The sequence below is a fragment of the Taudactylus pleione genome, unplaced genomic scaffold, assembly GCF_031769625.1.
Source record: "Taudactylus pleione unplaced genomic scaffold, aTauple2 ptg000707l, whole genome shotgun sequence".
NCBI lineage: Eukaryota > Metazoa > Chordata > Amphibia > Anura > Myobatrachidae > Taudactylus > Taudactylus pleione.
The window spans coordinates 13,709,138-13,731,986 of record NW_028285109.1 but is presented as its reverse complement, the minus strand read 5'-3'; the positions used below and the strand labels follow the sequence as shown (position 1 = coordinate 13,731,986).

Sequence of the window (22,849 nt, the reverse complement as noted above, 5' to 3'; positions counted from 1 at the left end):
CCTCCTCCACACAAATGATTTGGGCCCTCATTCAGAGGCGCTCGCAAAATGCGTGTGGTCGCTCTGAATGTGGATGGCCGCTTGTGTTTTGAAGTGCGGCCTCCTGGTCGCTAGCTAAGCTGTGGGTTACCACCCACAGCTTTAGCGACTGACCAGGTTGATGGTCGCGATGGTCAAGACCATCGCGACCATCGGGGCTTGCGACAAGAGCCTAAGGTTGGGTCTCGGCAACTGCAAGCCCCAGGGAGCTTCCTGCTCTGATTGAGCAGGATGCTCCCCATTGACATTACTCCTGATGTCAGTGCGGCCGCCCACAAAATGGCAGGCGTTCCTTAAGGAACGCCTCCGTTTATGATACCACCCCCCGCCATGCCTACAAAATGTAGTGAGCTTCGGAGCAAGAGAATTACTCTCTCGCCCCGGGGCTTGCGCACGCGCAGGGCCTAAACATCGACCCGCTTGCGAGTGCTCAGTGCTTGCGAGCGGGTCTGAATGAGGTCCTTGGTTCTTTAATGTCTTCCAGCAGTGCAGGTAATTCAGTGTCATCCTACTGAATATTTGCAATGTGATTACTTTTTTACAGTCCAGGCAATTATAGGCAGAGATGCACCCATATAATAACATTATTTGAACACCCAAAAAGAACACGTTATGAAGACCTATCTGAAGTCTAGTTTAATGTGTTAATATGGGTGATAGCAGTCAGGGCAATAACTAGGGTAGTGCGCATGTGCCATGGCACGGGGCGCTGATGAGGCCTGTAAATTTTCTGTTTATTATCATTCTCACTTGTAGCTTCTTCTTATTTTATCCCCAGCATCTCCTGGCCTCCCTTATCTCTTCCCTGACCCTTCCCCATGAGGCTATGACCCTTTTTTGAGTGCATAATGTCCCTATTCGAAAAAATGGAATAATGGGGGGGCGCCAATGCTCTTTCTGGCACAGGGCACAAAAAGTCTAGTTACTGCACTGATAGCCATGCCGGACTGGGGCATAAAGGACCCACCGGGGGAATGCAGTGATAGATATGTGCCCATGTTTAGGGGTGTGGCAAGCGTCCACAGAGGCTTGGCTAACCATTAGAGTGTGCATGGTCTGGGTCCCTTTAAATATATATATATATATATATATATATATATATATATATATATATATAGTAAATACTGCTAGTGTATGCATGATAATGTACTAGATTAATAACAGCAACGCATTGTAGAAAATACACCATAGTTCTGTGCAGTATAATGTAACATATGTATAGTGTATAATTGAAGTGTACAATCTGGAACCTCATCTCTATCTAGAGGTGGTGAACCCACCGGGGGTTTCCCCTGTACCCCTGTGGGCCAGTCCAACCCTGGGTGATAGTAACAAGGTTAGGATCAAAATCTAAAAAGATTAATGAACGGGGTGATCCTAAAGTGGTAGTAAGAGGTTTTTTGTTTTTTTAAATGTACAATGAGTTTGGTGCCAGAGGCTGGAACTTGGACATGCACAATGTTGGATAAATAGTGATGTTTCCACAATCAAATATACAGTATGCCGCAGAATTCCATTTTTATCCTTACTGTGTGTCTTCTGTGGAACTCAGATGATTTAAAGACAGGACATTTGCTATGCATATCAAGTTATTCCCCCAGAAATCATCTCTTAAATGTTCATGTTTTAAATTCAGTTTGTTTTGTATGTGTATTTCTGAGTGTCTATAGATATGTAGGATTCTTAAATAACCTATATTCCACCTGTCTCATTTGTCCACTCAGAATGTATTTGCAGCATGAAAAGCAGCTACTCAGGGAGTCAGACTTGGTTTTGAATTGTCTTTCAAGTATAAGTTGAAATCTGATACACTATTACCCAGTGCCTGCAGCCCTATTTCCCTCTGTGGTCCCTCCCCGTGCGGGCGGCGCGCTTGGTAACAAATTTAAAACTCCTCAGTGTACAGGAATCAAAGGCGCAATAAATTGTAAACCAATCTTATTGTCTGAAGCCTGACGTGTTCTTCAGATCAAAGAGAAGCAAACATCTGGCCAGGCCAAGCAAGGGAGCTTAGGAGAGGCCATTAAAACAAATACATCTCCTTCAGGAGCTTGCCTAAATCTGACCTACACTAGAGGATCTTTTAACAGGGTCTAGATAGTGTGTGTATACAGTAGTGTGTGGAATATAAACACATCTCTAACAGTATAGATATGGCATAGGCCCCTTTACAGGGTCCACTCTAAATGGTTTTAGCACTGTATAACATAATCTGCAGAACCATTGCAGACTTCCAGGTACAATATGTAATAGCTATACTTACTATACACATGCCACAAACCTTGGAAAGACGTGTGCAAACACTGTATAAAATAAATAGTGCATGCATTTCTACATTACATAGAAAAGTGGCCACCGTCAATGTTGCAACATTTCTGTACAGATCTATGTGCCATACCCCAGAGAAACAACATTGGCAGGAAAACAGAAGGAGGCATTTGGAGCAGTAGGATAGCTGAGGAGTGTGACTACTAGGGGGCACTGTATAGGGGGTGGCAGCTACTAGGGGGCACTGTATAGGGGCCGGCCGCTACTGGGACCACTTTATGGGGCGGCGCTACTGGGGGCACGTTATGGGGGGGATGGCCACTACTGGGGGCACTGCATAGACAGGACTACTACTGGGGGCACTGCATAGACGGGACTACTACTAGGGGCACTGCATCGACGGGACTACTACTGGGGGCACTGCATAGAGGGGACTACTACTGGGGGCACTACATAGAGGGGACTACTACTGGGGGCACTTCCTGAAATTATGGGGAAGGGGGGCGCCAGTCCATTACCTTGCCAGGGGTGCTCGGATCCCTAGATACACCCTGGATCGGAATGCAGTTATACCTACAGCCGGGGGGGGGGATTTAGGTGTCACGGGGGGTTAAGCTAGGGGAGGGGGGGCTAGGGTTAGGTACCCCCTGGGGTGGGTTAGGTTTAGACCCGGGGAGGGTTTCGGTGGGGGGGAGGGACGGTTAGTGTAGGATGCAGGAACAGAGGATTAGGGTGAGAAGGGGGGAGGGTTACCATACTTACCAGACCCTTGTCAGGATCCTGAGCATCGGGATTCCGCTGTCAGTATATTGACAGCAGGCATCCCGACTGCCAGGATTTCATACCGATTCTTTATAATCTATAGCAGCTAATCTGCAACACATTTATAGGCAGTTATGTCTCTGTTGTGTTATAACCTTGCAGGAGTATTTCACCAACGGAAAAATGAAAAATATCTTATTGTGCTCCACTAATTCATTTGGGCTCTCCATCCATACAGACCACTTGTATGACATACTGTTCTCTTGTGGCCTAAGGGCCTGATTCAGAGTAGGGAATAGAGTAAGAAGGAGCAAGTAAATGAGCATCTTGGTAAAACCATGTTGCACTGCACGTGAGGCAGATGTTAAATGTGCAGAGAGATATAGATTTGGGATGTGTCCAAACTGCCATCTAAATTGCAGTGTAAAAATAAGGTTGTGCAGTATTTGTGGGCTACATGCAGAAGCAGCCAGTATTTACCCTGCATGCAAAACACAATGTATGTTATTGCACATCTTGTATTGCTACTTGGTTTGTCCAGGTACAGAGTAACTTGCTATATCTTAAGGCGTCCATACACGGTGCGATAAAGCAGCTGATCGACGGATTCGTACAATATCACTGCTACATCATACCATGTGTGGGCATGATATCGGACAGTGTGCCCTGTGCAGCATGGGTAGTCATTGTCCCCTAATTACCATAGGCCACCCCCCCAAATAACATTATTTGGTGGCGTGCCCGCATGGCACGCCTCCCGTGTAATGTCAGACTGGGCGCAAGCCCAGCACTTCATCACTAGCTGGGCTTCCCCCAGCTATCTCCATGCACTGAATGGATGCCGTGCGCATGTGTGCAGCTTCCATTCAGCCACTCCGGGGTCCGGCACCGCCGCACAGCTGCAGCGGTGGGGGTACCTAACCCCCGACCAGACCAAGCTTGGACACTTTGGCCCACGGATGGAACAGCCAGTACACAGTGCTGTCCCGCTGAAATCGGGATGTCGGGAGAGGTGCGCCCTGTATGGGCTGGCACCCCTGTTCGACCACGCTGGTCGAACATGCCTCAAGCCGGCCCTGACTAGGTGGGATTGCTATTCAGGGCTCTACAAATAAAGGGGGCCTGGATATGGACTTAATCCTCAGGAATTAGTTAATTCTGTCAAATGCATAAAAAATGTGGCAGTTTTAGATCTATGTGAGCAACATAATCAGTTGCTGAATGGGAAGATGTGAGATGAGGATACAGGCACTCTGAGGATGAATAAATGACATGTTCTTCCCCTGTACTTCTTATATCTCTGCTCTGCTGTATATCCTCTGCTGCTACTAACTTTCTCTTTTTCGTCTCCCTCTCCCCATATTTGTCTTATTCTCTTTCACCAAGCTCCTCTACCATTCTCCATGTCCTCTGCTCATACCTCTCATTTTGAACTACTTTATGGGGGAGTAAATTTTGGAGAAAGATAGAAGCTGATTGGTTGCTATGAGCAACTTCTCTGCTTTAAGTGTAACTTGTCTAGCACAGCCTGTAAAATGACAGCAGCTGATTGGTTGGTACTTTCTCTCCAAGATTTGATCATTCTTCACCTATGTTGTCTGCGCTCTTTTTCCCCCTCTTACCATCTTCTCTTTTCTCAGTCCATGATGTCTCTAGCATTACCTCTCCCTCTCTTTCCTCCTTCTGCTCCCGTCTTATATTGAGCTGCTCTCTCTCTCTCTCTTTCCTTCTGCTCCCCTGTTTTATATTGAGCTGCTCTCTCTCTCTCTCTCTCTCTCTCTCTCTCTCTCTCACACACACACTTTCCTCCTTCTGCTCCCCTGTTTTTGCACTGAGCTGAATGCCTTGAAGAAAGCCCCAGCACATTGATGAGCCATCTGGTGTAACATGCTTCTGTAAATTGTGGAGGAATTGTTTCGCTATGCCCGAAAGATGCCATAATTGCTGGTCGGATCTGACAGCAGAAATAGTCACCATGTCGGATACAGTAATTGGTCTATCTGCCCGATGGAGCTTTATCCTACAGTGTATGACCAGCATAAGACAGCTCCTTCATTGCATTTCTTCTCTACACACTGGCTCATATTTCATCTGATAAGCAGCTACAGCCTTACACAGATTTTATCTCCCAGCTATGGCTTATGGTGGGTACACACTATACAGATATAGCTGCAGCTGATGGTTGTTCGTACACAGGTCCCGGCGGCCAGGGGGTGTTGTGGGGGTGTGTCCTGGTGGGCGGCGGTGTGTCCCGCCCCCCTCCTCGCGACTGCCGCTGTGTGTGTACGGGCAGTCTGCAGACATATCTGTCCATCGGCTGTGTAGCACAGCCAATGCGATGTGTCGGTGAACATCAACGTTCACTGACATAACGCGGGAACACACTGCCTGACGGGCAGCAGATACATTGGCCAATCAATTGATCGGCCAATGTATCTGTCAGTGAGTACCCAGCTTTACATAATCTGATCTGATGGATACACGCAGGGGCATATCTATAATGGGTGCAGGGTGTGCCCCTGGATCCAGGGGGACCCACACCACACCCATAGTTAATTTACTTACCTCTCCACTGATTCCCGAAGTGCTGCTCCGCAGGGCCGAACCGGCGCTGTAGAGCAGCAGACACTTACTGGGAAAATGGCGGTGGCCATTTTCCCAGTGATCTGTGCATGCGCAAAAAAAGTGTCCCCGGGAAAGTAGGCGTGGGCACCATTTTCCCGGAGACCCGCGCATGCACTGTAGATTTTGGCATGAAGCCAGAATCTACAGCACAGTGCGCCGCTGAGCCGTCGTCAGAGAGGAGGGGGCCCAAACAGAGGCTGCACACGCGCCCCCTCCTCTCTTAAAATGCCCCTGGATACACAGCATAGAGTATGGGGAAACAAGAGCCTCCTATTTATTGATGGGCAACTCTGTATAATGCTCAGCATACATAGTCACATACAATGTCTGTCAAACTGTCAGACATTTTATCTGACAAACTGAAACCCATTAGATATTGTGGCCATACACTGTGTGAAACGTCACAGTATATGACCAGGATATCTGCTTTACTTCCCTGGGGAGGAAACATTTCCCCGTTCCTCCTCTGTGAAGGAACAGGGGAAATGTCAGGTATGGCAGCGCATACACCAGGTGTGGCCGACCATTTATCGGATCTATCTGACATGGTGGACGATTTTGCATGTCGGACAGAACGATAATTACTGATCGGTCGCGGCAATACACTGTTCAATTATCGACCTGATCAGACTATTAGCTTTTGGTAACCCAGCATAAGGCAGTGATATGCTTTACCTTTCTTGATACAGTGCATCAGATTGGGAGTGAATGTCCTGGTATGGCACAGGTTCCAGTGATCAATATGGTGGTAGGTGAGATACAGAAGATGGCAAATGTTAGATGCTATGAGGTATGAAAAATCATATAATGAGGGTTGGGGAAAATTATTATAACAGATTAGGTGTCTGCAATGTTTGAAGGGTGGTGTAAAAGACAGAAGACTATTAGGGGTTTGAACCTGAACCAAGAGTGGGGATACCATTCAAACAAATCTAAAACATCTATTAAAAATATTAGTATAGGTCATTTTGTCATTGATTTGTAAGACCGTGCTCCAGAGTGGAAAAATAGGGCATACATAATACAAGGACATACAAGGCAGACAAACCACATGCAGGAACAGGGCAGGAACAGTGCTGCTCATTAGAGATCTTATCATCTAGTGGGGAAATGGCATAATTGAGGCCAGAGTGTCAAGTGTGGCTCCCTTTCCCTTTGTGGCTATGGAAACAGTTGTGCGGCTATACTGATATGAATAGTAGAGGTGGGAGTAGGGAAAACTGTTATAAAGAAGTGTGTAGAGGCGTGGGAATAGCCCTGTGGGTGTGAGTGAGGGTGTTCTCACAGAGGAGGTGAGTTACAGGTCATAGATAGACCTAAGAGGACATGGGGTAAAGAATTTCAGTTAGAGGTCTGAATGGGTGACTATGAACGGATGGTGGTGTTAATAAATTTGTTGGTGGGGGTAATTAATTTCAATAGGATATGGGGAGCCAGTGCAGGGATTTTCAGAGTGATGTGGTGGATGTCTAGTAGAGAGGATGATCAGTCTTAAACTGGTACACATACACACTATACGATATGTTGATCAATATTGCAATCAGCGATGGATCGCAACAACCATCCTACAGTGTGTAATCCGATTCATCATTTGATAAATTGTGTGGTTGCATCTTCCCATCTGATGTGCTGAATATCAGATGGGACAATGTGATGGACAATGCAGTGTAGTTACATTATGCATGTAACAATATATTGCATCATCATATGGCAGATCACGTAGTGTGTACGGCGATTTGATGTATCAATACATCACATTAATGTGTCGCTGGGTAAGCACATCACTGAGGTATTTAGGATGGATTGAAGCGATTCTATATGGAATGCCATGCTGTTGCGGTCATAAAGTAATGAGATAACGGATGAGTTTCGGCTACATCTTGGGTAAGACCAGAGTGTATTCTGGCAGTATATTGATGTTGGATGAGACTGGATGTGATTAATAAATCAGGGGGTAGGGGGAGGTGATGCACTTGGGCAGAGAAGAGAGATGAAGATGGCAAATAGATGCCCGGGGTTAGAAAGTTGGGTGGATATTACAAATATGATTGGTGTAGAGCAGTGGTTCTCAAACTTGGTCCTCAGGTCACGTTTTCCAGGTCACCTAGCAGGTGCACAGATGTATTCATTACTCACTGACACATTTTTAAAGAGCCACAGTTGAAGCTAATTATTTCACGTGTGATTCTGTGAGGAGACCCAGAAAACATGCACTGTTTGGGGTCCTGAGGACCGAGTTTGAGAACCCATGGTGTAGAGCAGGGTTGGGGAATCTCAGGCCCGGGGGCCGTATAAGGCCCGCGGAGTAATTTCTTCTGGCCCTCTGAGCTTTTCTCAGCTTTGTCATTTGGCTAGCAGAGTGCCTAGAATGGCACCCTGCGGCCAGAATCTGCAGCAGTGCCGCCAGGAGCATCCTTAGGGTGCTACAGACGGTCACACCGCTGCCCTTACAGCTCCCTGGAGCATCCTAAGGATGCTCTGGGCATTGCTGTAATCACTGGTGATTGTGGCCCCGTCCGTGTGATATCACATGGAGGGGGCGTGGCCTGCACTGGCCCGCGAATCATGTTATATATATATATCAAAATGGCCCTCGGCAGAAAAAAGGTTCCCCACCCCTGGTGTATAAAGATTGTTGTGCAGAACATGGATTGGTCCAGATAGCATACAAAAAATTGTATAGGAATAAGTAAAATAATTAATAAATAGTTATATGTAAAATGATCTTTTGTATAAGTGAAAATAAGAATGGGAGGTAAAGAAAATGCTTAACGTTTTCCTATATTGAATTACTTATACATTGTGAACCAATCCATATCCCATGCCACTGTCTCTCTACTTCAATCAGTTTTTTTTACGATCTGTCATAATATTAATTGATTTGGTTTCATATATTATATATATATATTATATATATAATAAACTAAATGTGTGTATATATATTTATTATATATAAAACCCCTTGATGAAGTCTAAAGGTGCATACACATGTAAAGATTTTCTGTCCAACCAGCCAACTAGTTGATTGGTTGGAATGAAAATCTGGTAAGGTATGAAAGCAAATGACAATTAGCAATTTGCTCCTAAACGCTGGAAAATTGACAAAAACTGTTGTTTGACCAAATTGTTTAGATCAAACATTTAACAAACTTGTCTGAACGACCATTTTCATCTGTTTTCTGGCATTTAGGAGCAAATTGCTGATTGTCATTTGCTTTCATACCTTACCAGAATTTAATTCCAACCAATCAACTAGTTGGATGATTGGACAGATAATCTTTACATGTGTATGCAGCTTAAGTGACAAAATGCGTTAGCCAAATCCCTAACTGACCTCTAGCTTCTGATATAAGAAAAGGACTTTGTTTTATCTATGTTAATTTTTATGTATAAGTAGTATTTATTTTTTATATAAATTGTTAACCTTGCTTTCAATATATTTAATGGATCTTCTTTTGGCACTTCTCTACCTATGATATACTGTATACTATATGGTGGGACACCAGTTGTCGCTGATACCCTGATTTTTTTTTCTTTCCATATATATATAAATTTATATACAAAATATATATATATATATATATATATATATATATATGTGTGTGTGTATATATATATGTATATGGATTTATTTATTTTCAGGTTACTATGCCTACTATTTTCCATCTCACACGCCATTAAACCTCTTTTACATCATTATTCAAATATTCCCTCCACTTAATGTATACTACTATCCACTTTAACCAAATATTTTTTTATGTAATATAAGTTTTCATGATTTAATTGTAGAGTTTTCACCCCCCTAACCCCCATGCATATTAATGAAGTGTATTCTCATCTAATAGCAGCTAACTCCTTCCATATCCACAATCCTGCCCCCTTCCCTCATATCCAACCACTGGAACCTTTCCACACTGGGTCTTCCCCTGACAAGAAATCCAGCTGCATAAAGCAGCTCTCCACGTCTGTGAACATCTCAGTGTTACTCTTCTCTGGATTTACTGGGTGGAGGACACCGCAATTGTAACTTATACATAAACCCTCTCCCACAAATGAACAGTGCATTATTGTATGTCTCTCTGTAAGTGCATCAGATACGCCAAGCCCCCAGTCACCCTGCTTACATGCCTGTGCTTCCCCTAAAGGGGCCCACCCATCACTTTGGTGACCACTGCCTTATTGGCAGGGGCAGAACAATTGGAGACAAATGAGGCGCTGGGCACCAGCACTAAAGGGGCACCTCCTCCATTGCCCACAATATATTCACCCCACTTTGGGTACATAGTTATAGCCCTGAGTGTACAGTTATGGCCGCCCAATAAATGGCACTTCTTCCCGGCACCTGAGAAGCCACCATACACTAGTGGAGAGCTCCATGTCATACCATCAGCTGCCATCTCTGTCTAACTATAGCCTGTCCCTACTCATTGGTGTCACTGCTCCTCAGCAGCTTCTTATGTAAGTGTGACATGTCCAGCACCCCCCTCAGCCACAACTCTCCATCTCACTCATCCCTGGTGGCAGCCCTAGGGGTAAATTTACTAAAGTGAGAGTTTTTAGGGGTTTTTTGAGGGTTTAGGGGTGCAAGCTTAAAAAAAATAGCCTGCACCCCTGGGAATGGTCCTTAAAAATGAACTTTGTAAAAAAAAAAAAAAAATAGGGACACCCCAAAAAAATTAGTTGAATTTTATGGTGAAAAAAAAAAAATGGGGAACAAGTTTAAAACCAGCGAAGTAAATTCTGGAGGTGTTCCCAAGTATGCGGCAGGTGTTTTAAAGAATACGGGTGCTAGCGGCAGGTGCATTTTTAAAGAATTTTAAAAATGCACCTTAGGGACTTAAAAATATGCTTGCACCAATTTTCATGTACCCCAAATTTGATGCACCTAGTTTAAAAAAAACAAAAAACTAAGTGCTCTTCTTCACCCCTTCTTCCCAGGCAGAAAAAAACACCTGCCGCGGCTATTTAAAAACCATACTTACCTTTCGCAGTCCAAAATGGGGGTAATGATCCCCCATGTCAGGACATCATTAGTGGGGGTCCCTGGATGCTTTCCCGAAAATTCCCGATTTTTTTCCGATACTTACCTTTCCGCCGGGTCCCATTTTCGCAGCTTTCAAATTGAATACGGGGAAAAAGCGGGTGCGTTCCCAATACTTTATTCGAACCTCCGATATGGAGCGATAAGTCCAGCACTGACTTTTCGCTCACATATTGAATACCCCCCTAGGAGGAGAATGTTTGGAACTCAAAGTACATAGATGTTACCGTAACTGTGTGCACGCTATAGCAGTTTTGCAAATTTGTGCTTACTCTAGTAAGCTATACTAAGTTCTTCTCTACCTATGATATATACTATATGGTGGGACACCAGTTGTCACTGATACCCCTATTTTTTCTATCCATATACCTGTATATATAAATTTATATATAAATGGATTTATTTATTTTCAGATTAATATGCCTACTATTTTTCCATCTCACACACCCTTACTCCACTTTTACATCATTATTCTAATATTCCCTCCACTTAATGTATACTACTATCCACTTTACCCAAATTATTGTTTATGTAATATAAGTTTTCATGATTTCATTGTAGAGTTTTTATCCCCCTAACCGTCATGCGTATCTGAAATATTTGGTTTATTTTAACTGTTGTAGGAGTCCTGACCATGAGAGAAGTCTTAGACCTGAGCTATACATAATGCTTCATCAATAGATGGAGTAACTGATGAGCATTGCAAGCTATAGCCTCTCAACGCATTGTCTCACCAACTGCTCAATGACATAAGATGCCCAGGCATGTCATAATTCGGAAGGGTAAGCTGTTCATTTTAGATTGACTCTGTGTATATAGCCCCAGAATGCCAAAGAACGTCACTGGAATTGACCAAGAATGGTGGAAACCGTGGATGTACAATGATCAGATTAGCAGATTTGAATTACTGGCATTAGTGAATTGTTTTTCCTCACATTGGTAGGATTTAAGCTGCATTGAAAAGCATTTGCCATTATCTACTGTATTTGACATTTTTGCAATATTCTGAATTTAAAGCTAGATGTGGCAATATTTTAGTGTATTTATAAGGAATTCGCTAAATTTTTCATAGAAATCATGGTTTTCATATAATACTCTACAATGCACAGCCACTAAGTTACTACTCTTTGTGAATTAGGCTGTAAGACAAGTAAATATATTACATCATATTGCTGCCATATATTAGTAATTTAGCTTTAAAGTCAAACACGCAGGAATAATTTGCTTCTAGATACATTTTGCAAAAAAAAAAAAAATCAATATACATTTGTACAGACTACAGATTTTATTATGATGTGATGTATGAAACTATGAACCTCTACACAGATGGTAAAGAAAAAAAAAAACAGCACAGTATGATATATATTTCTGGTCTCTTTAACGCTCAACCAGTTATAACAAACTTTATTACACTTGATGCAATTATGCTTCAGTAAGTGGTGGTAATTTGTCAAAAGTCAGTGGTTTCCCCCCCATGTGGCTCTTCTGTGATTCACCTCACCAGCCATAGAGGTCAGTCAGGTTCTAACTTTTGCCTGGACAGATACTTCCATCTCATTGTCTCATTTGCCCACTTATGTGCATCAGAAACATGTAAGTGTGAATAAATAATATATATATACACAATGTATACATGGATACTTGCACCAGGGGCATTTTATACTCCAAGTATGGGTGCACTTTGTGCTTTACTGGAGCAATTAGTTCATCATCTTTAACAAGAACACTTGTCTAGATCCTTAGCAGGATTTATATTGGGAATAAGGGTTTTATTTAATGTCCAAGAGGAGAGTTGTAGTTTGATAACATGACAATACCATCTGCATGGTCGCAGTCCATCAAAATGGGTGTATCATGTGATTGATTCGTCCTCTACTTTAAAACTTTAGTTCATTATTAGTCCAAATCTATAGAGATGCAACGACACTGCTTGACACGTGTAATTCTTTTCTTCTTTGTGGGTGGTTGTAGCTCGGGGCAGTTGAGTGTGACTACCATGTTGGTAAACTTTTTAGGCTTACAGAAAGAGCAGGACTGGAACGATCCTTCCTCACGGCGGATGTGTCGGGGAATGTAGAAGGAATTGCACTGCCCATAACAGAACCGGTTGAGGATGGTACGTTTGATACATCCCTCCTCATGGATGGTTTGCTTCAATGGCTGTGTTTTGCACCAATCCCTTTTCAGATACTTTCGCTCAGTAACATGTAAAGCTTCTTGGCTGGACTCAAGCACCTCTTCGGCAACCAGAGTTTGCCCTTTCCCTTTCCCTCGTCCTTTACCTCCTGGCTGTATTTGGCCTTGTTCAGAGTCATTGGGCTGCCCTTTGTCAGGAGGTGGAATGGCTCCTTGAGATCCACGAACCTTTTTATTTCCTTCAATGTTGGGTACCAAAAGCCCGAAGAGGAGGAACACGGGTCCCAGCGAATAAACCAACCGGTTCATCCTAGAAAAAGCAAAAGAGAAGAGTATTAATTTTCGCTCCAGATATAAAAGAATGAGAACAGAGAATTATATAAAAACAAATACAAATTGCACACATTTTTTATGAAATTCAGTATTAAGCTTTCGCCGGCTTTTTGGGGTTCTCCACCCCAGATTTTGACCAAGTATTAGGGGCCTTCAGTATCAGCGAAGCCGTGACGTGGCCTGTAGGCTTAGCCATGTTTTTGCAAATATATGCAACTGAGATTTCTGAATTATCTACCACCATGTAGTTTTTCAAATCTTATTGCTGACTGAGTGCTGGGGGAATACTTTTTGCTGTTTCTTGTATAGAATAACCCCTCCCTTACATGCACCTGAGTCATATTACTGAAGTGATTGAGCAGTTATCAATATGTATTAATAAATTATTGGCAAAAAAACACTTGTATACTGTTGATTATTATACTTATATATATTTGAAAGGGGGGATTCTTATATCTCAGGTGTCATTAACTGTACCACAGTCGTCTTATGTTTTAATTACATAAAGCTGGCATAGGAGGCATTTAAAATTAATTATTTCAAAATTCTGCCGAAAACATAATAGCATTCTGATTCTTATTACACTGTTACACTGTACTGAAATGTAAACCACATTCAATACATTGAGTATAACGAAGAAGGCATATTTATTCCAAAATTGTGTATTATGCCAATGCTGAGAAAATATGACATATTTGTAGATGCACAGTTGCAATAAGAAATCTGGGGTCACAATGCTTTCTGTTCTGGTTTCCTTGCCTAATTTAGTATGGGATACTTCACAGTTAATACCATCTTGCCATGGCTTAAATTGAAAATTACATTGTTGTACAGTTGTCTGGAATGGTGACTAGATCTATAATGTTTAATTTATATTAAGTTTATTTTACTCATTAATGAGTTTATTGAACAGCGAATTACAAACCATATATACCAGCATACAGATGAGGAGGGCATCACAAAAAAAGTTATTAAAATGTATGATTGTTCTCCATTAAGCAAGTGTACTCCAACAAAGACTTCGTGATCTTAGAGTTGAGATAATTAGGGTTGTAAAATAGATTCCTTCTCCATCAAACCTCTCCCAACATATGCCTGGTACACTTGAAATCATTTTATGAAGCTTAACAAGACATCTGTAAGAGTATGTACTTTATAATTGGTCTCCTGGATCTTACAAGTAGAGCTGACATGCACCATTTTAAATACTTCAAGACCACATAATAGAAATTAAAGGTTTCTTCAAATCCATTTATTCAATTAGGTTAAGTCTATAATAGTGCTGAATTACTCTTGAAATTCAGTGCCATATGCGGAAAGTATCTGTCAATGAGTTGGTTTCCTGTCTGATTCCTTGTCCAGATAAAGCTTCAAAAGCTGTTTAAATAAGCATGTATCTAATAGCAACCCCCTTCCATTAATGTAAATAAGAAAAAGTATTATTTATTGGCAGAACCTAGAGATGCCGATATAGGTAGCAGTGGTGTGTGATGGAGGTCAGGCCAGGCGATAAACTGGATGTGGTTTATTAACCAGACAAAAACGGGGTACAGTCAATATCCTGGCACATGGGATGCCAGCGCTTAGAATAACGGCGCCAGAATCCCAACACTTGTCAGAATCCCGGAACCGGCATCCTAAAGGTAAGTAGCAGGGCTAGGGGGAGGGTTAGGCACTAGGGTGAGAGTTGGGGTTAGGCACTAAGGCGGCAGGGTTAGGTTTAGGGTGCGGGGAGGTTAGGTTTAGGCACCAGGGAGGGAGGGGGTGGGTTAGGATACCTATTGACAGGTGTCGGTGTCCAACCCTGTCAGGATACTGGCATTGGGATCCAGAGCCAGCATCCCTTCCCCAACCCAGACAAAACACAGGATGGAGGGTAACACAAAATGAATGCAGTAGGTACACAATGCAGCATATATACCAAGTTCCAGACAGGAATGTAGGGGTTAATGCAGGTGCTATGCTGTATAGTGAAGTACACACCTGTACATATACACAGTGGTTTCAGTCTCTCTCCTGTAATGTACACAGTCTATGTGCAGGAGACGCTCAGGGACAAGTCCTTCTACAATGGAGGACGGAACTGGCAGTAGCACATTTTGGCTGACCACTGTATCGTGACTCCGGCAGTACGTGGTCTCCGAGGAACAGAGGAGACAGTGCAGAGAGCTCTCCTCCAACACCGCCTTGCTCATTGCGGTCTCTGGTTACATAACACTAACAAACATACCACATTTTTAGATGTCTTACCTATAATCAAAAACATAGCGTGGTATAAAAATCAAAGCATTACATGACATCAACATTTCAAATGCATTCCAGTCCACATTGTTGTAGAAAGACATTTAGTACATGTTTCTGTGAAAGCCATATACTCAGCTTCAGTGGAAGACAAGGTAACAGTAGGCTGTTTCCTGCTAGCCCAGCTGACGGCTGCATCTGCAAATGTAAACAGGTGACCAGTGTAGGAATGTCTATTGTCCTCATCTGATCCCCAATCAGCATCACAGTAGGCTTGTAACTCCAAAGTTCCAGTTTTTGCAAACTTTAGTTTTAATGAGCTTGCAACCTTTAAGTATCTGGGGATTTGTTTCACAGCAGTCCAATGCATCCTTCCAGGATCCACCTTTGTGCTGCACTGAGACTGCTTATTACGGAGTACATGTCGGCCACAGACAGCCATTCTCTCAGGCACCTGTGAGCCGCTCTATGTCACTGAACTACATACAGCTGAGTATCGAGATACTGCGGGATAGAGAGTGCTCTAATACAGTGGAGCACACACCAGAGTGGAGGTGTCCGAGCCATCCGACAGATCCTCTCCAAACAGCGGAGAGACAGTCCACCACTAAACCGTTGGCTGATACCCATTGGTGAACAAATCCAACAACATCTGGAAAGGCATATATCGGACCTCCCGCCGGGTGAATGAATTCCTCCATCTACACATTATCCTTGCAAGTATTATCAACCAGCACTCAATATTTTTCAGCGTTTAAATACCCCTTGATACAAACAAACTAACTCTCTGATTAATCAGTATCATTCTGGGAACATTGAAGTTGGAAACATGTTTTATGATTACATATCTTACTCAGTAACATTGCCACAGTGAACTGCGGACTGTTACATACTAAATAGTGTGGCTAAATATCAACTTTCATCCTAAATAACCTTACAGGATTTAACCTTTTTGATATGTACAAAACTTTCTATGCATTTTATTTATATGTCTATGCAGACTTTTTAGAGATTGTAATATATTGCATATTGCTATGTCTTGTTAGGAAAACCTTTTAGGTTTTGTTTAGCTGCCTACTTACAGTCTTTAGCTGATAATTATTATGCTATTTTAGGAACAATGTATTAAGTGTATAATAAATTGATTTTACTGTATCTATACGGAGCTTCACACACTTTTTTCCTTCTATTGCCTGCAAATTGGCTAACACAACTGACTTCATGTGTAGGCTTGCCAATATCATCCCTTTAATATGGGACACATGAATTGCACAGATTCTGTGACTGGCTGACTTCAAGGGGTACATTTATCAAAGGTCGATTTGAAGTGTGATTTAGCGCACCTCAAACTGACTCAAATCGAATTGTGACAACCTTGTTTTTTTACAAGATTTACTAATGATCGATTTGTTTTGCGATTTGCAAAACAAATTTGATTTTATTCAGTTTTGAGCAGTGATTTGCGGTTCGATTTGACATGTTCATGTACAAATCGAACTGCAAATCTCCGACTGCATTGAACTGCTTCATGCTTTCACTTTCAGCATGAGCAGTTCGTTCTCAGACAGATACAAGCAGACATCAGTGAGATGCTTGCATGTATCTGACTGTAAAAAGTAAATAAATACTTAAATGTTAAAAAAAATTGACGTGAGGTACCCCTCCCAAAAACAACCAGCCCCGGACTTTTCAAACCCAGTCCTGGTTGACCAAGTACAGGGAAAAAATTGCGTAGGGTCTCCCTGTACTTGGTTCAACCAGCACTGTGATATGGGAACCAGTCCTGGTTATGGAATTACAGGGAAAAATTTGCGTAGGGTCTCCCTGTAATTCACAGAATCAGCCCTGGACCCTTTCTAGCGGGAGGCTGATGCCACAGCCAGGGGAGCCCTATCACCGGGCCCTCTAGCCGCATCAGCCCTGACTACTAGTCAGCCCAGGCCAGGGATCCCTGGGGAGTTGGGGACCCCTCCAATAAAGGGGTCCCCCTCTCCAGGGCACCCCTAGCCTAACCTGATAGCCCGGGGCTATCCCCGCCACCCCAGGGCGGTGAGTTGTGGGTTGATTGTGTTAATGTATTGTAAAAAAAAGAATGTTTAATATTGTCTTTACAGTAGAGCTGCAGGTCCCAGCAAGCCCCCCCCCCCGCATGCTGGTACTTGGAGAACCACAAGTACCAGCATGCGGGGCGTTAAGGGCCCACTGGGACCTGTAGTTCACCTGTCCAAGTCTCCATTTCACCTAGTTTAAATCAGCCACAGAACCTGTATAATTCATATGTGTCTTAAATGATGATAAGGCAAGTCTCTGCATGTGTGATGTCTGAACTTGTAGCAACACTGACATACATTAATTTCCAAAAGCACTTTGGTAAGGAACTCCACTCATTTTGTCTATCTCTGTCTCAGATTGTGGACACAGCTTTTGTTATTTTTTGTAACTTGTCAGTTTGTGGGCTGACTGTTCGGCTTCCATCATACAAAATTTGGTGAGCTTTGCCTCAATGTACACTTGTTGTCTATGGTAACAGTCCCAGTATTCAAATTCTGCACAATCTTCAGACCCAGCAGTTGGCGTGTCGACCCAAGGTCTTTTAGCTTGAACTTGTCACTGAGTAACAATTTTACTTCGGCTATCTGGCTTTCTTAGCCTGCAAGAAATAGATCTATGTAGCTGAACAAGATTATCTCTTTCAATTTGTAGTATAAACAGTAATCCGTTTTATTATTATACTTAATTTAGAATGTGCAAAGTAAATTTCTAACAGTACATTGTCTAGTTTGATGTACCAACAACAGTCACTTTATTTTAGTCCACACAATGATTTCTTTAATAGAAATACTTTTCCCTCTGGGAATGTATCAACATTGTAGTGTCCAGTGGCTCCATGTAAATATGTCCTATTAGCTCCCTGTTTAAGAAGTCTGAATCAAAGTCCAGTTGGTGCAACAGCACACCATACACTCTAGATATAGAAATATACTATAGCTTACAATAGGTGAGATTTCCTTGTAGTCAAAACCTTATTTATGGTTGTATCCCTTGGCAACAAGTCTGGCTTTGTAGCAAGCAAGACTTCCATTGGTGTTTAACTTCTTGCAGAAAATCCACTTGTTTCTGACAGTTTTGCGCTCACTTGTGCTGTCCATAGTGGTCCACGTGTTATTGTCGTTTAAAGCTAAGTTTTTATTTATTTATTGCTGACTTCCACTCTTCCTAGTTGTTGCTTGACTTTACTTTTTGTATAGTTTGAGGTTCACAGCAGACAGCATATTTCTCTCTGTATCATTTAAGCAATTTACCTTTGTTGCTCCTCGTAAAACTCCTGCTCTGTGGTTGATCAATGACACTCTTCCAGTTGCTGGAATATCCAGCATCACAAGTTTCTGTGGTGATGCAATATCTAGCTTGTCCTTAGTTGAAGTGGTCTCATGAAACACTGATGGTGCATACACACGGTCAGATTTTCTTTCAGATCTGAACGATAACGATTTTAAAAATTGTTCATATATGAAAGAAAATCTGACATGTGAACCTGCAACGATGAATGATGTGCGCTCCCACTTGTCAGATAACGAAATCTGACATCTGATGTGTTTGCAGTCAGATTTGGTCAATTTCATTCATTTTAATACTGTCCGAAATCGTTGGTAAAATCGTTCAATTGTTCATCGGACAGATCTGACCGTGTGTATGCACCATAAGTCTCTTGACTTTACAAACTGGAACCTTTGCTCTCTTTTATCCAAGCATGATAAAGGATATGGAGTTGGAATCCAACTTGCGCCTCTTTTCTTTAGGTACAGTATGTGAGCATATGCTTTACAAAAACATGGAATGACTAACGCTTGACTTTTTACTGGACCACGCATTGAATGTTTTTTTTAATCTTTGAATACCACTGTGGGTGCTCGATTCTTGAGGTACAGTTAGGACTGCCTCTGTCCAGCATCTCTTATCCAGGTGTGTAGGCAATTGTTAGTTGGTGCTGGATGCCATTCCTATTTAGACAGATAGCTATGACTTCTGGTCTCTTATTCGGCACTATTGCAAGACCTTAGACCTTTTATCTTTAGGCCTATTTGAAATCCACCAGACTTTTGTATTCTGCAATTATATAGGAGCCTGATAAAAATTAGGTAATTACTTTGGAATATAATGATAATTGGCATGAACGCTGACCCCTCCAAACTGTCTGTGATGTCTCAGAGTGAGGGGGCAGTGATAGAGAGAGACAATGGTGGAGGTAGGTGGGGAAGGGAAAGGGAGGACAGAGAGAGAGAGAAGGGGAACAATGAGGAGAAAAAGGGGTGGGATGGAGACAGAAAAAAATAAATTAAAGCCAGTCAACTTTTGGAATTACAGCTCAGGACATATAGTAATGACCTGAGCACAATGCACACATTAGAAATGGACAGAACACCAGAGGTATTTTAGTCTGGGAGAGCAACAGTCCCTTCAAAACTTATGTAGTCAAATTAGGTGGCTGCTTTACTTCCGTTACTTCTACCATGAGCTAGAACTAAGGGGCAGATGAATTAGAAGCAGTACTTACTGCGGGCATGTAGTAGTGCCCGGGGCTATTCTACAGGCTGCCCTTACTGCAGATTCCTGTCCCTCCTGAGGTGCAAATAGAAATCCTCATTAAGTGGGGCTGTCTGCCCTTTCTGTTGCCACCATGAGCGTGTTAGCCAGGAATCTATGGGTTAGCACGCATTAACTGTGGGTTTACCATGGGAGGAAATATAATTGAATAGCTCTGAGCATTAAAGCTTGAGGCTGTCTGTCCATGGTAAGCGCTGCAACTAATTGAATCAGCCCCATAATGTTACTACTACGCATGTCTCTCTTTGGCTCTCTTCTTCCTTAACTCCAACATGCATAAATAATACAGAGTAGGCCATCATGCGCCTGAATCAGAGGTGCACTGTCTTTTTTGCAGTGCCGCGGCACCGATAATATGCAGATGCTAGATTCAACCTTCACCTTGTGTACTAGTGTGCGCCTGAATGTTCAAGCACTGAAACGCCCACTTACCAGTGCTACATGGTGAAATACCGCCGGTTATTCAAGACACTCCACCATCGATGCACCATCGACACATGCACCTGCCTTTGGCATCTAAACTAGTCCCAAGCATGGCTACTGTGACTCTGCATCTTAGAACAAAGCTGCTTTCACTGACATGCTCGCGACACACCCACACAATGGATTTTAATGCGTTCACTTCAGGCCACCTCCCAGTCACCATCCAGGAACGCCTATGGTATTCCCTTACCAGTGTCCTGTATGCAGCAGCACATTTGTGTGTACACACCGGGTAATGCATGTGTCTTAGGGGTTTTCTGACCTTTCACACATGCGCAGTAGGGCAATTCCACATTACCGGGGATAAAGTTGCAACATAAAATTTTTTATTGAATATAGAAATCTTACATATTTTTATAAAGGCCATTTATTCTAGTTTCCTAAACTGGTCTCTTTTTTCCTTTGGATATTAATGTGTTGAATGTTATAAGCATTTTAATAATGTCATGCTCTTGGACTCTTTCAATGTAATTAAACATGATTTTTCAAACATTCATATTTCCCTCACATAACGCATACCCATGATGCTTTGCAATATAAAAGATGGCTATGAATGTAAAGAAGGCAAGGATGTTTTAAGACTTTTGGAGTTGATATAGGTATGTATACTGTCTTTTATAACTACCCTTGGTACCAACTGTTAGTCCGTGACCATATTAATATATATATTTTTTCTTTTAATAAAAGTTATGATTAGGAAGTTGGAACTCAGAAATTTCTTACTACTGAGATGGGCCAATAATTATGTATATTTGAAACACCTCAAAAGTCAGCACATTCAGTAAAATTGATGGTCGCGGACTAACGCAAACACAACTTTTTTAATTTTATGGTATGTTTTATGAATACAACATAACCTATAACAAGATTTCACATGTTTATTGGAGCATACACACGGTCAGATTTGTCAGATGAACGATTTGAACGATTTTTGACTGCATTAAAATGAATGGAATCATCCAAGTCTGACTGCAAACACATCAGATGTCAGATATCGTTATTTGACAAACGGGAATGCGCATCGTTCATCGTTCATCGTTCAGGCATGTCAGATATGTCAGATTTTCCTGAACGTTTTTTAAATCATTATAGTTCAGATCTGAAGGAAAAATCTGACCGTGTGTATGCACCATATGAAAATGTAATGATTGTAATGGGTAACAATTGCAAGATAAGGCATTGATTTTTTTTATTTTACACCATGGGGAAACCACAGCCAAGAAAAGTGGTGCCTATCGTGACAAAATAGAAAAAAAGGCTGCTATCAGAGAAAAGGACAGACTAAGAAGGCTACAGCACGGGCCAGTCAGTCACCAGCAATCAGAAAGAGACCAAGAGAAATGTCGAGGTTCTATGCAACGCCTCTGAACTTGGAGGAAAGCAGCAGAGAACAATGTAGTTCCTGAGACTCCCAGAAGCACTCCAGGATTGAGTAGTGCACGATCACTGGGGAAAGCTGTTGCTCAAATAAAACTATCTCTGATAACAAGTCCTAGGAAGGGTCCTGCAATTAGTAAGCACATGGCAGAAAAGTTTAATATTCATGCCTAACCTGAAAAAACGTGAAAGGCCTGATCTTTCTCTTGATTTTGAAATAATGGAGGCAGTAAATAATTTCTACATGCAAGATTATATTAACCATTGTTGCCCTGGCAGAAAAGAATATGATATGTTGAAAACAAATGGAAAGGAGAAAATACAGCGTTGATATCTTGCGATGTCTGTCATGGAGTGTTATGAACTTTTTAACAAGGAACAAGCAAAGTTCTGCCAGCCAGTATCTCAGACTCCAGCTAACCTGTTTGCAGCTACCATGCAAACAAGGAACTCCTGCAAAAAGCTTTGTTGCACTTTTTTCCAAACTTCCGACAAAAGAAACGATTACTTCATGTGCCAGGAAGGTAATGAAATGGATTTAATTTGTTATGCTGGGCATACACGGCCAGATAAAATGCTTGTCAGACCGACAGACATTTGATCTTGCAGCTGTCACCCTGCAAATACCGTGGGCATAGGCTGTGAGATGTCTCACAGTGTATTGGGCCTTCTATGTGTGCTCCGCCCTGGGGAGGAGACATTTCCCCTGTTCCTTCCATGGGAAGGAACAGGGGAAATGTCTGTCAGTCGGCCGCGGCTGGGCATACACTGCCCGATGTGGCCGACACTGCTCAATGTGGCAGACATTTAACATACAAAACATTGCATCAGATGGGCATACTGGACAATCCAGCATGCCCAGACCGATCAATATTTTACCCACAGTCGCCCGCACACAGTACAATTATCGAGGGGATCCTCTGATATCGGGCGGATCGC

The 22,849-nt window shown here is 42.4% G+C and overlaps 1 protein-coding gene across 1 annotated transcript in view; it reads right to left on the bottom strand.

Annotated features, from left to right (window-relative positions):
• Nucleotides 1-12,010: 12,010 nt before the first annotated feature.
• Nucleotides 12,011-22,849, bottom strand: part of GREM1 (gremlin 1, DAN family BMP antagonist) — a 53,308-nt gene continuing 42,469 nt past the window's right edge. The window contains exon 2 of the mRNA XM_088456510.1: nt 12,011-13,181. Within this exon, the coding sequence (XP_088312636.1) occupies nt 12,632-13,180 (549 nt within the window). The 5' untranslated portion in view covers nt 13,181 and the 3' untranslated portion in view covers nt 12,011-12,631. The remainder of the gene's footprint in view (nt 13,182-22,849) is intronic.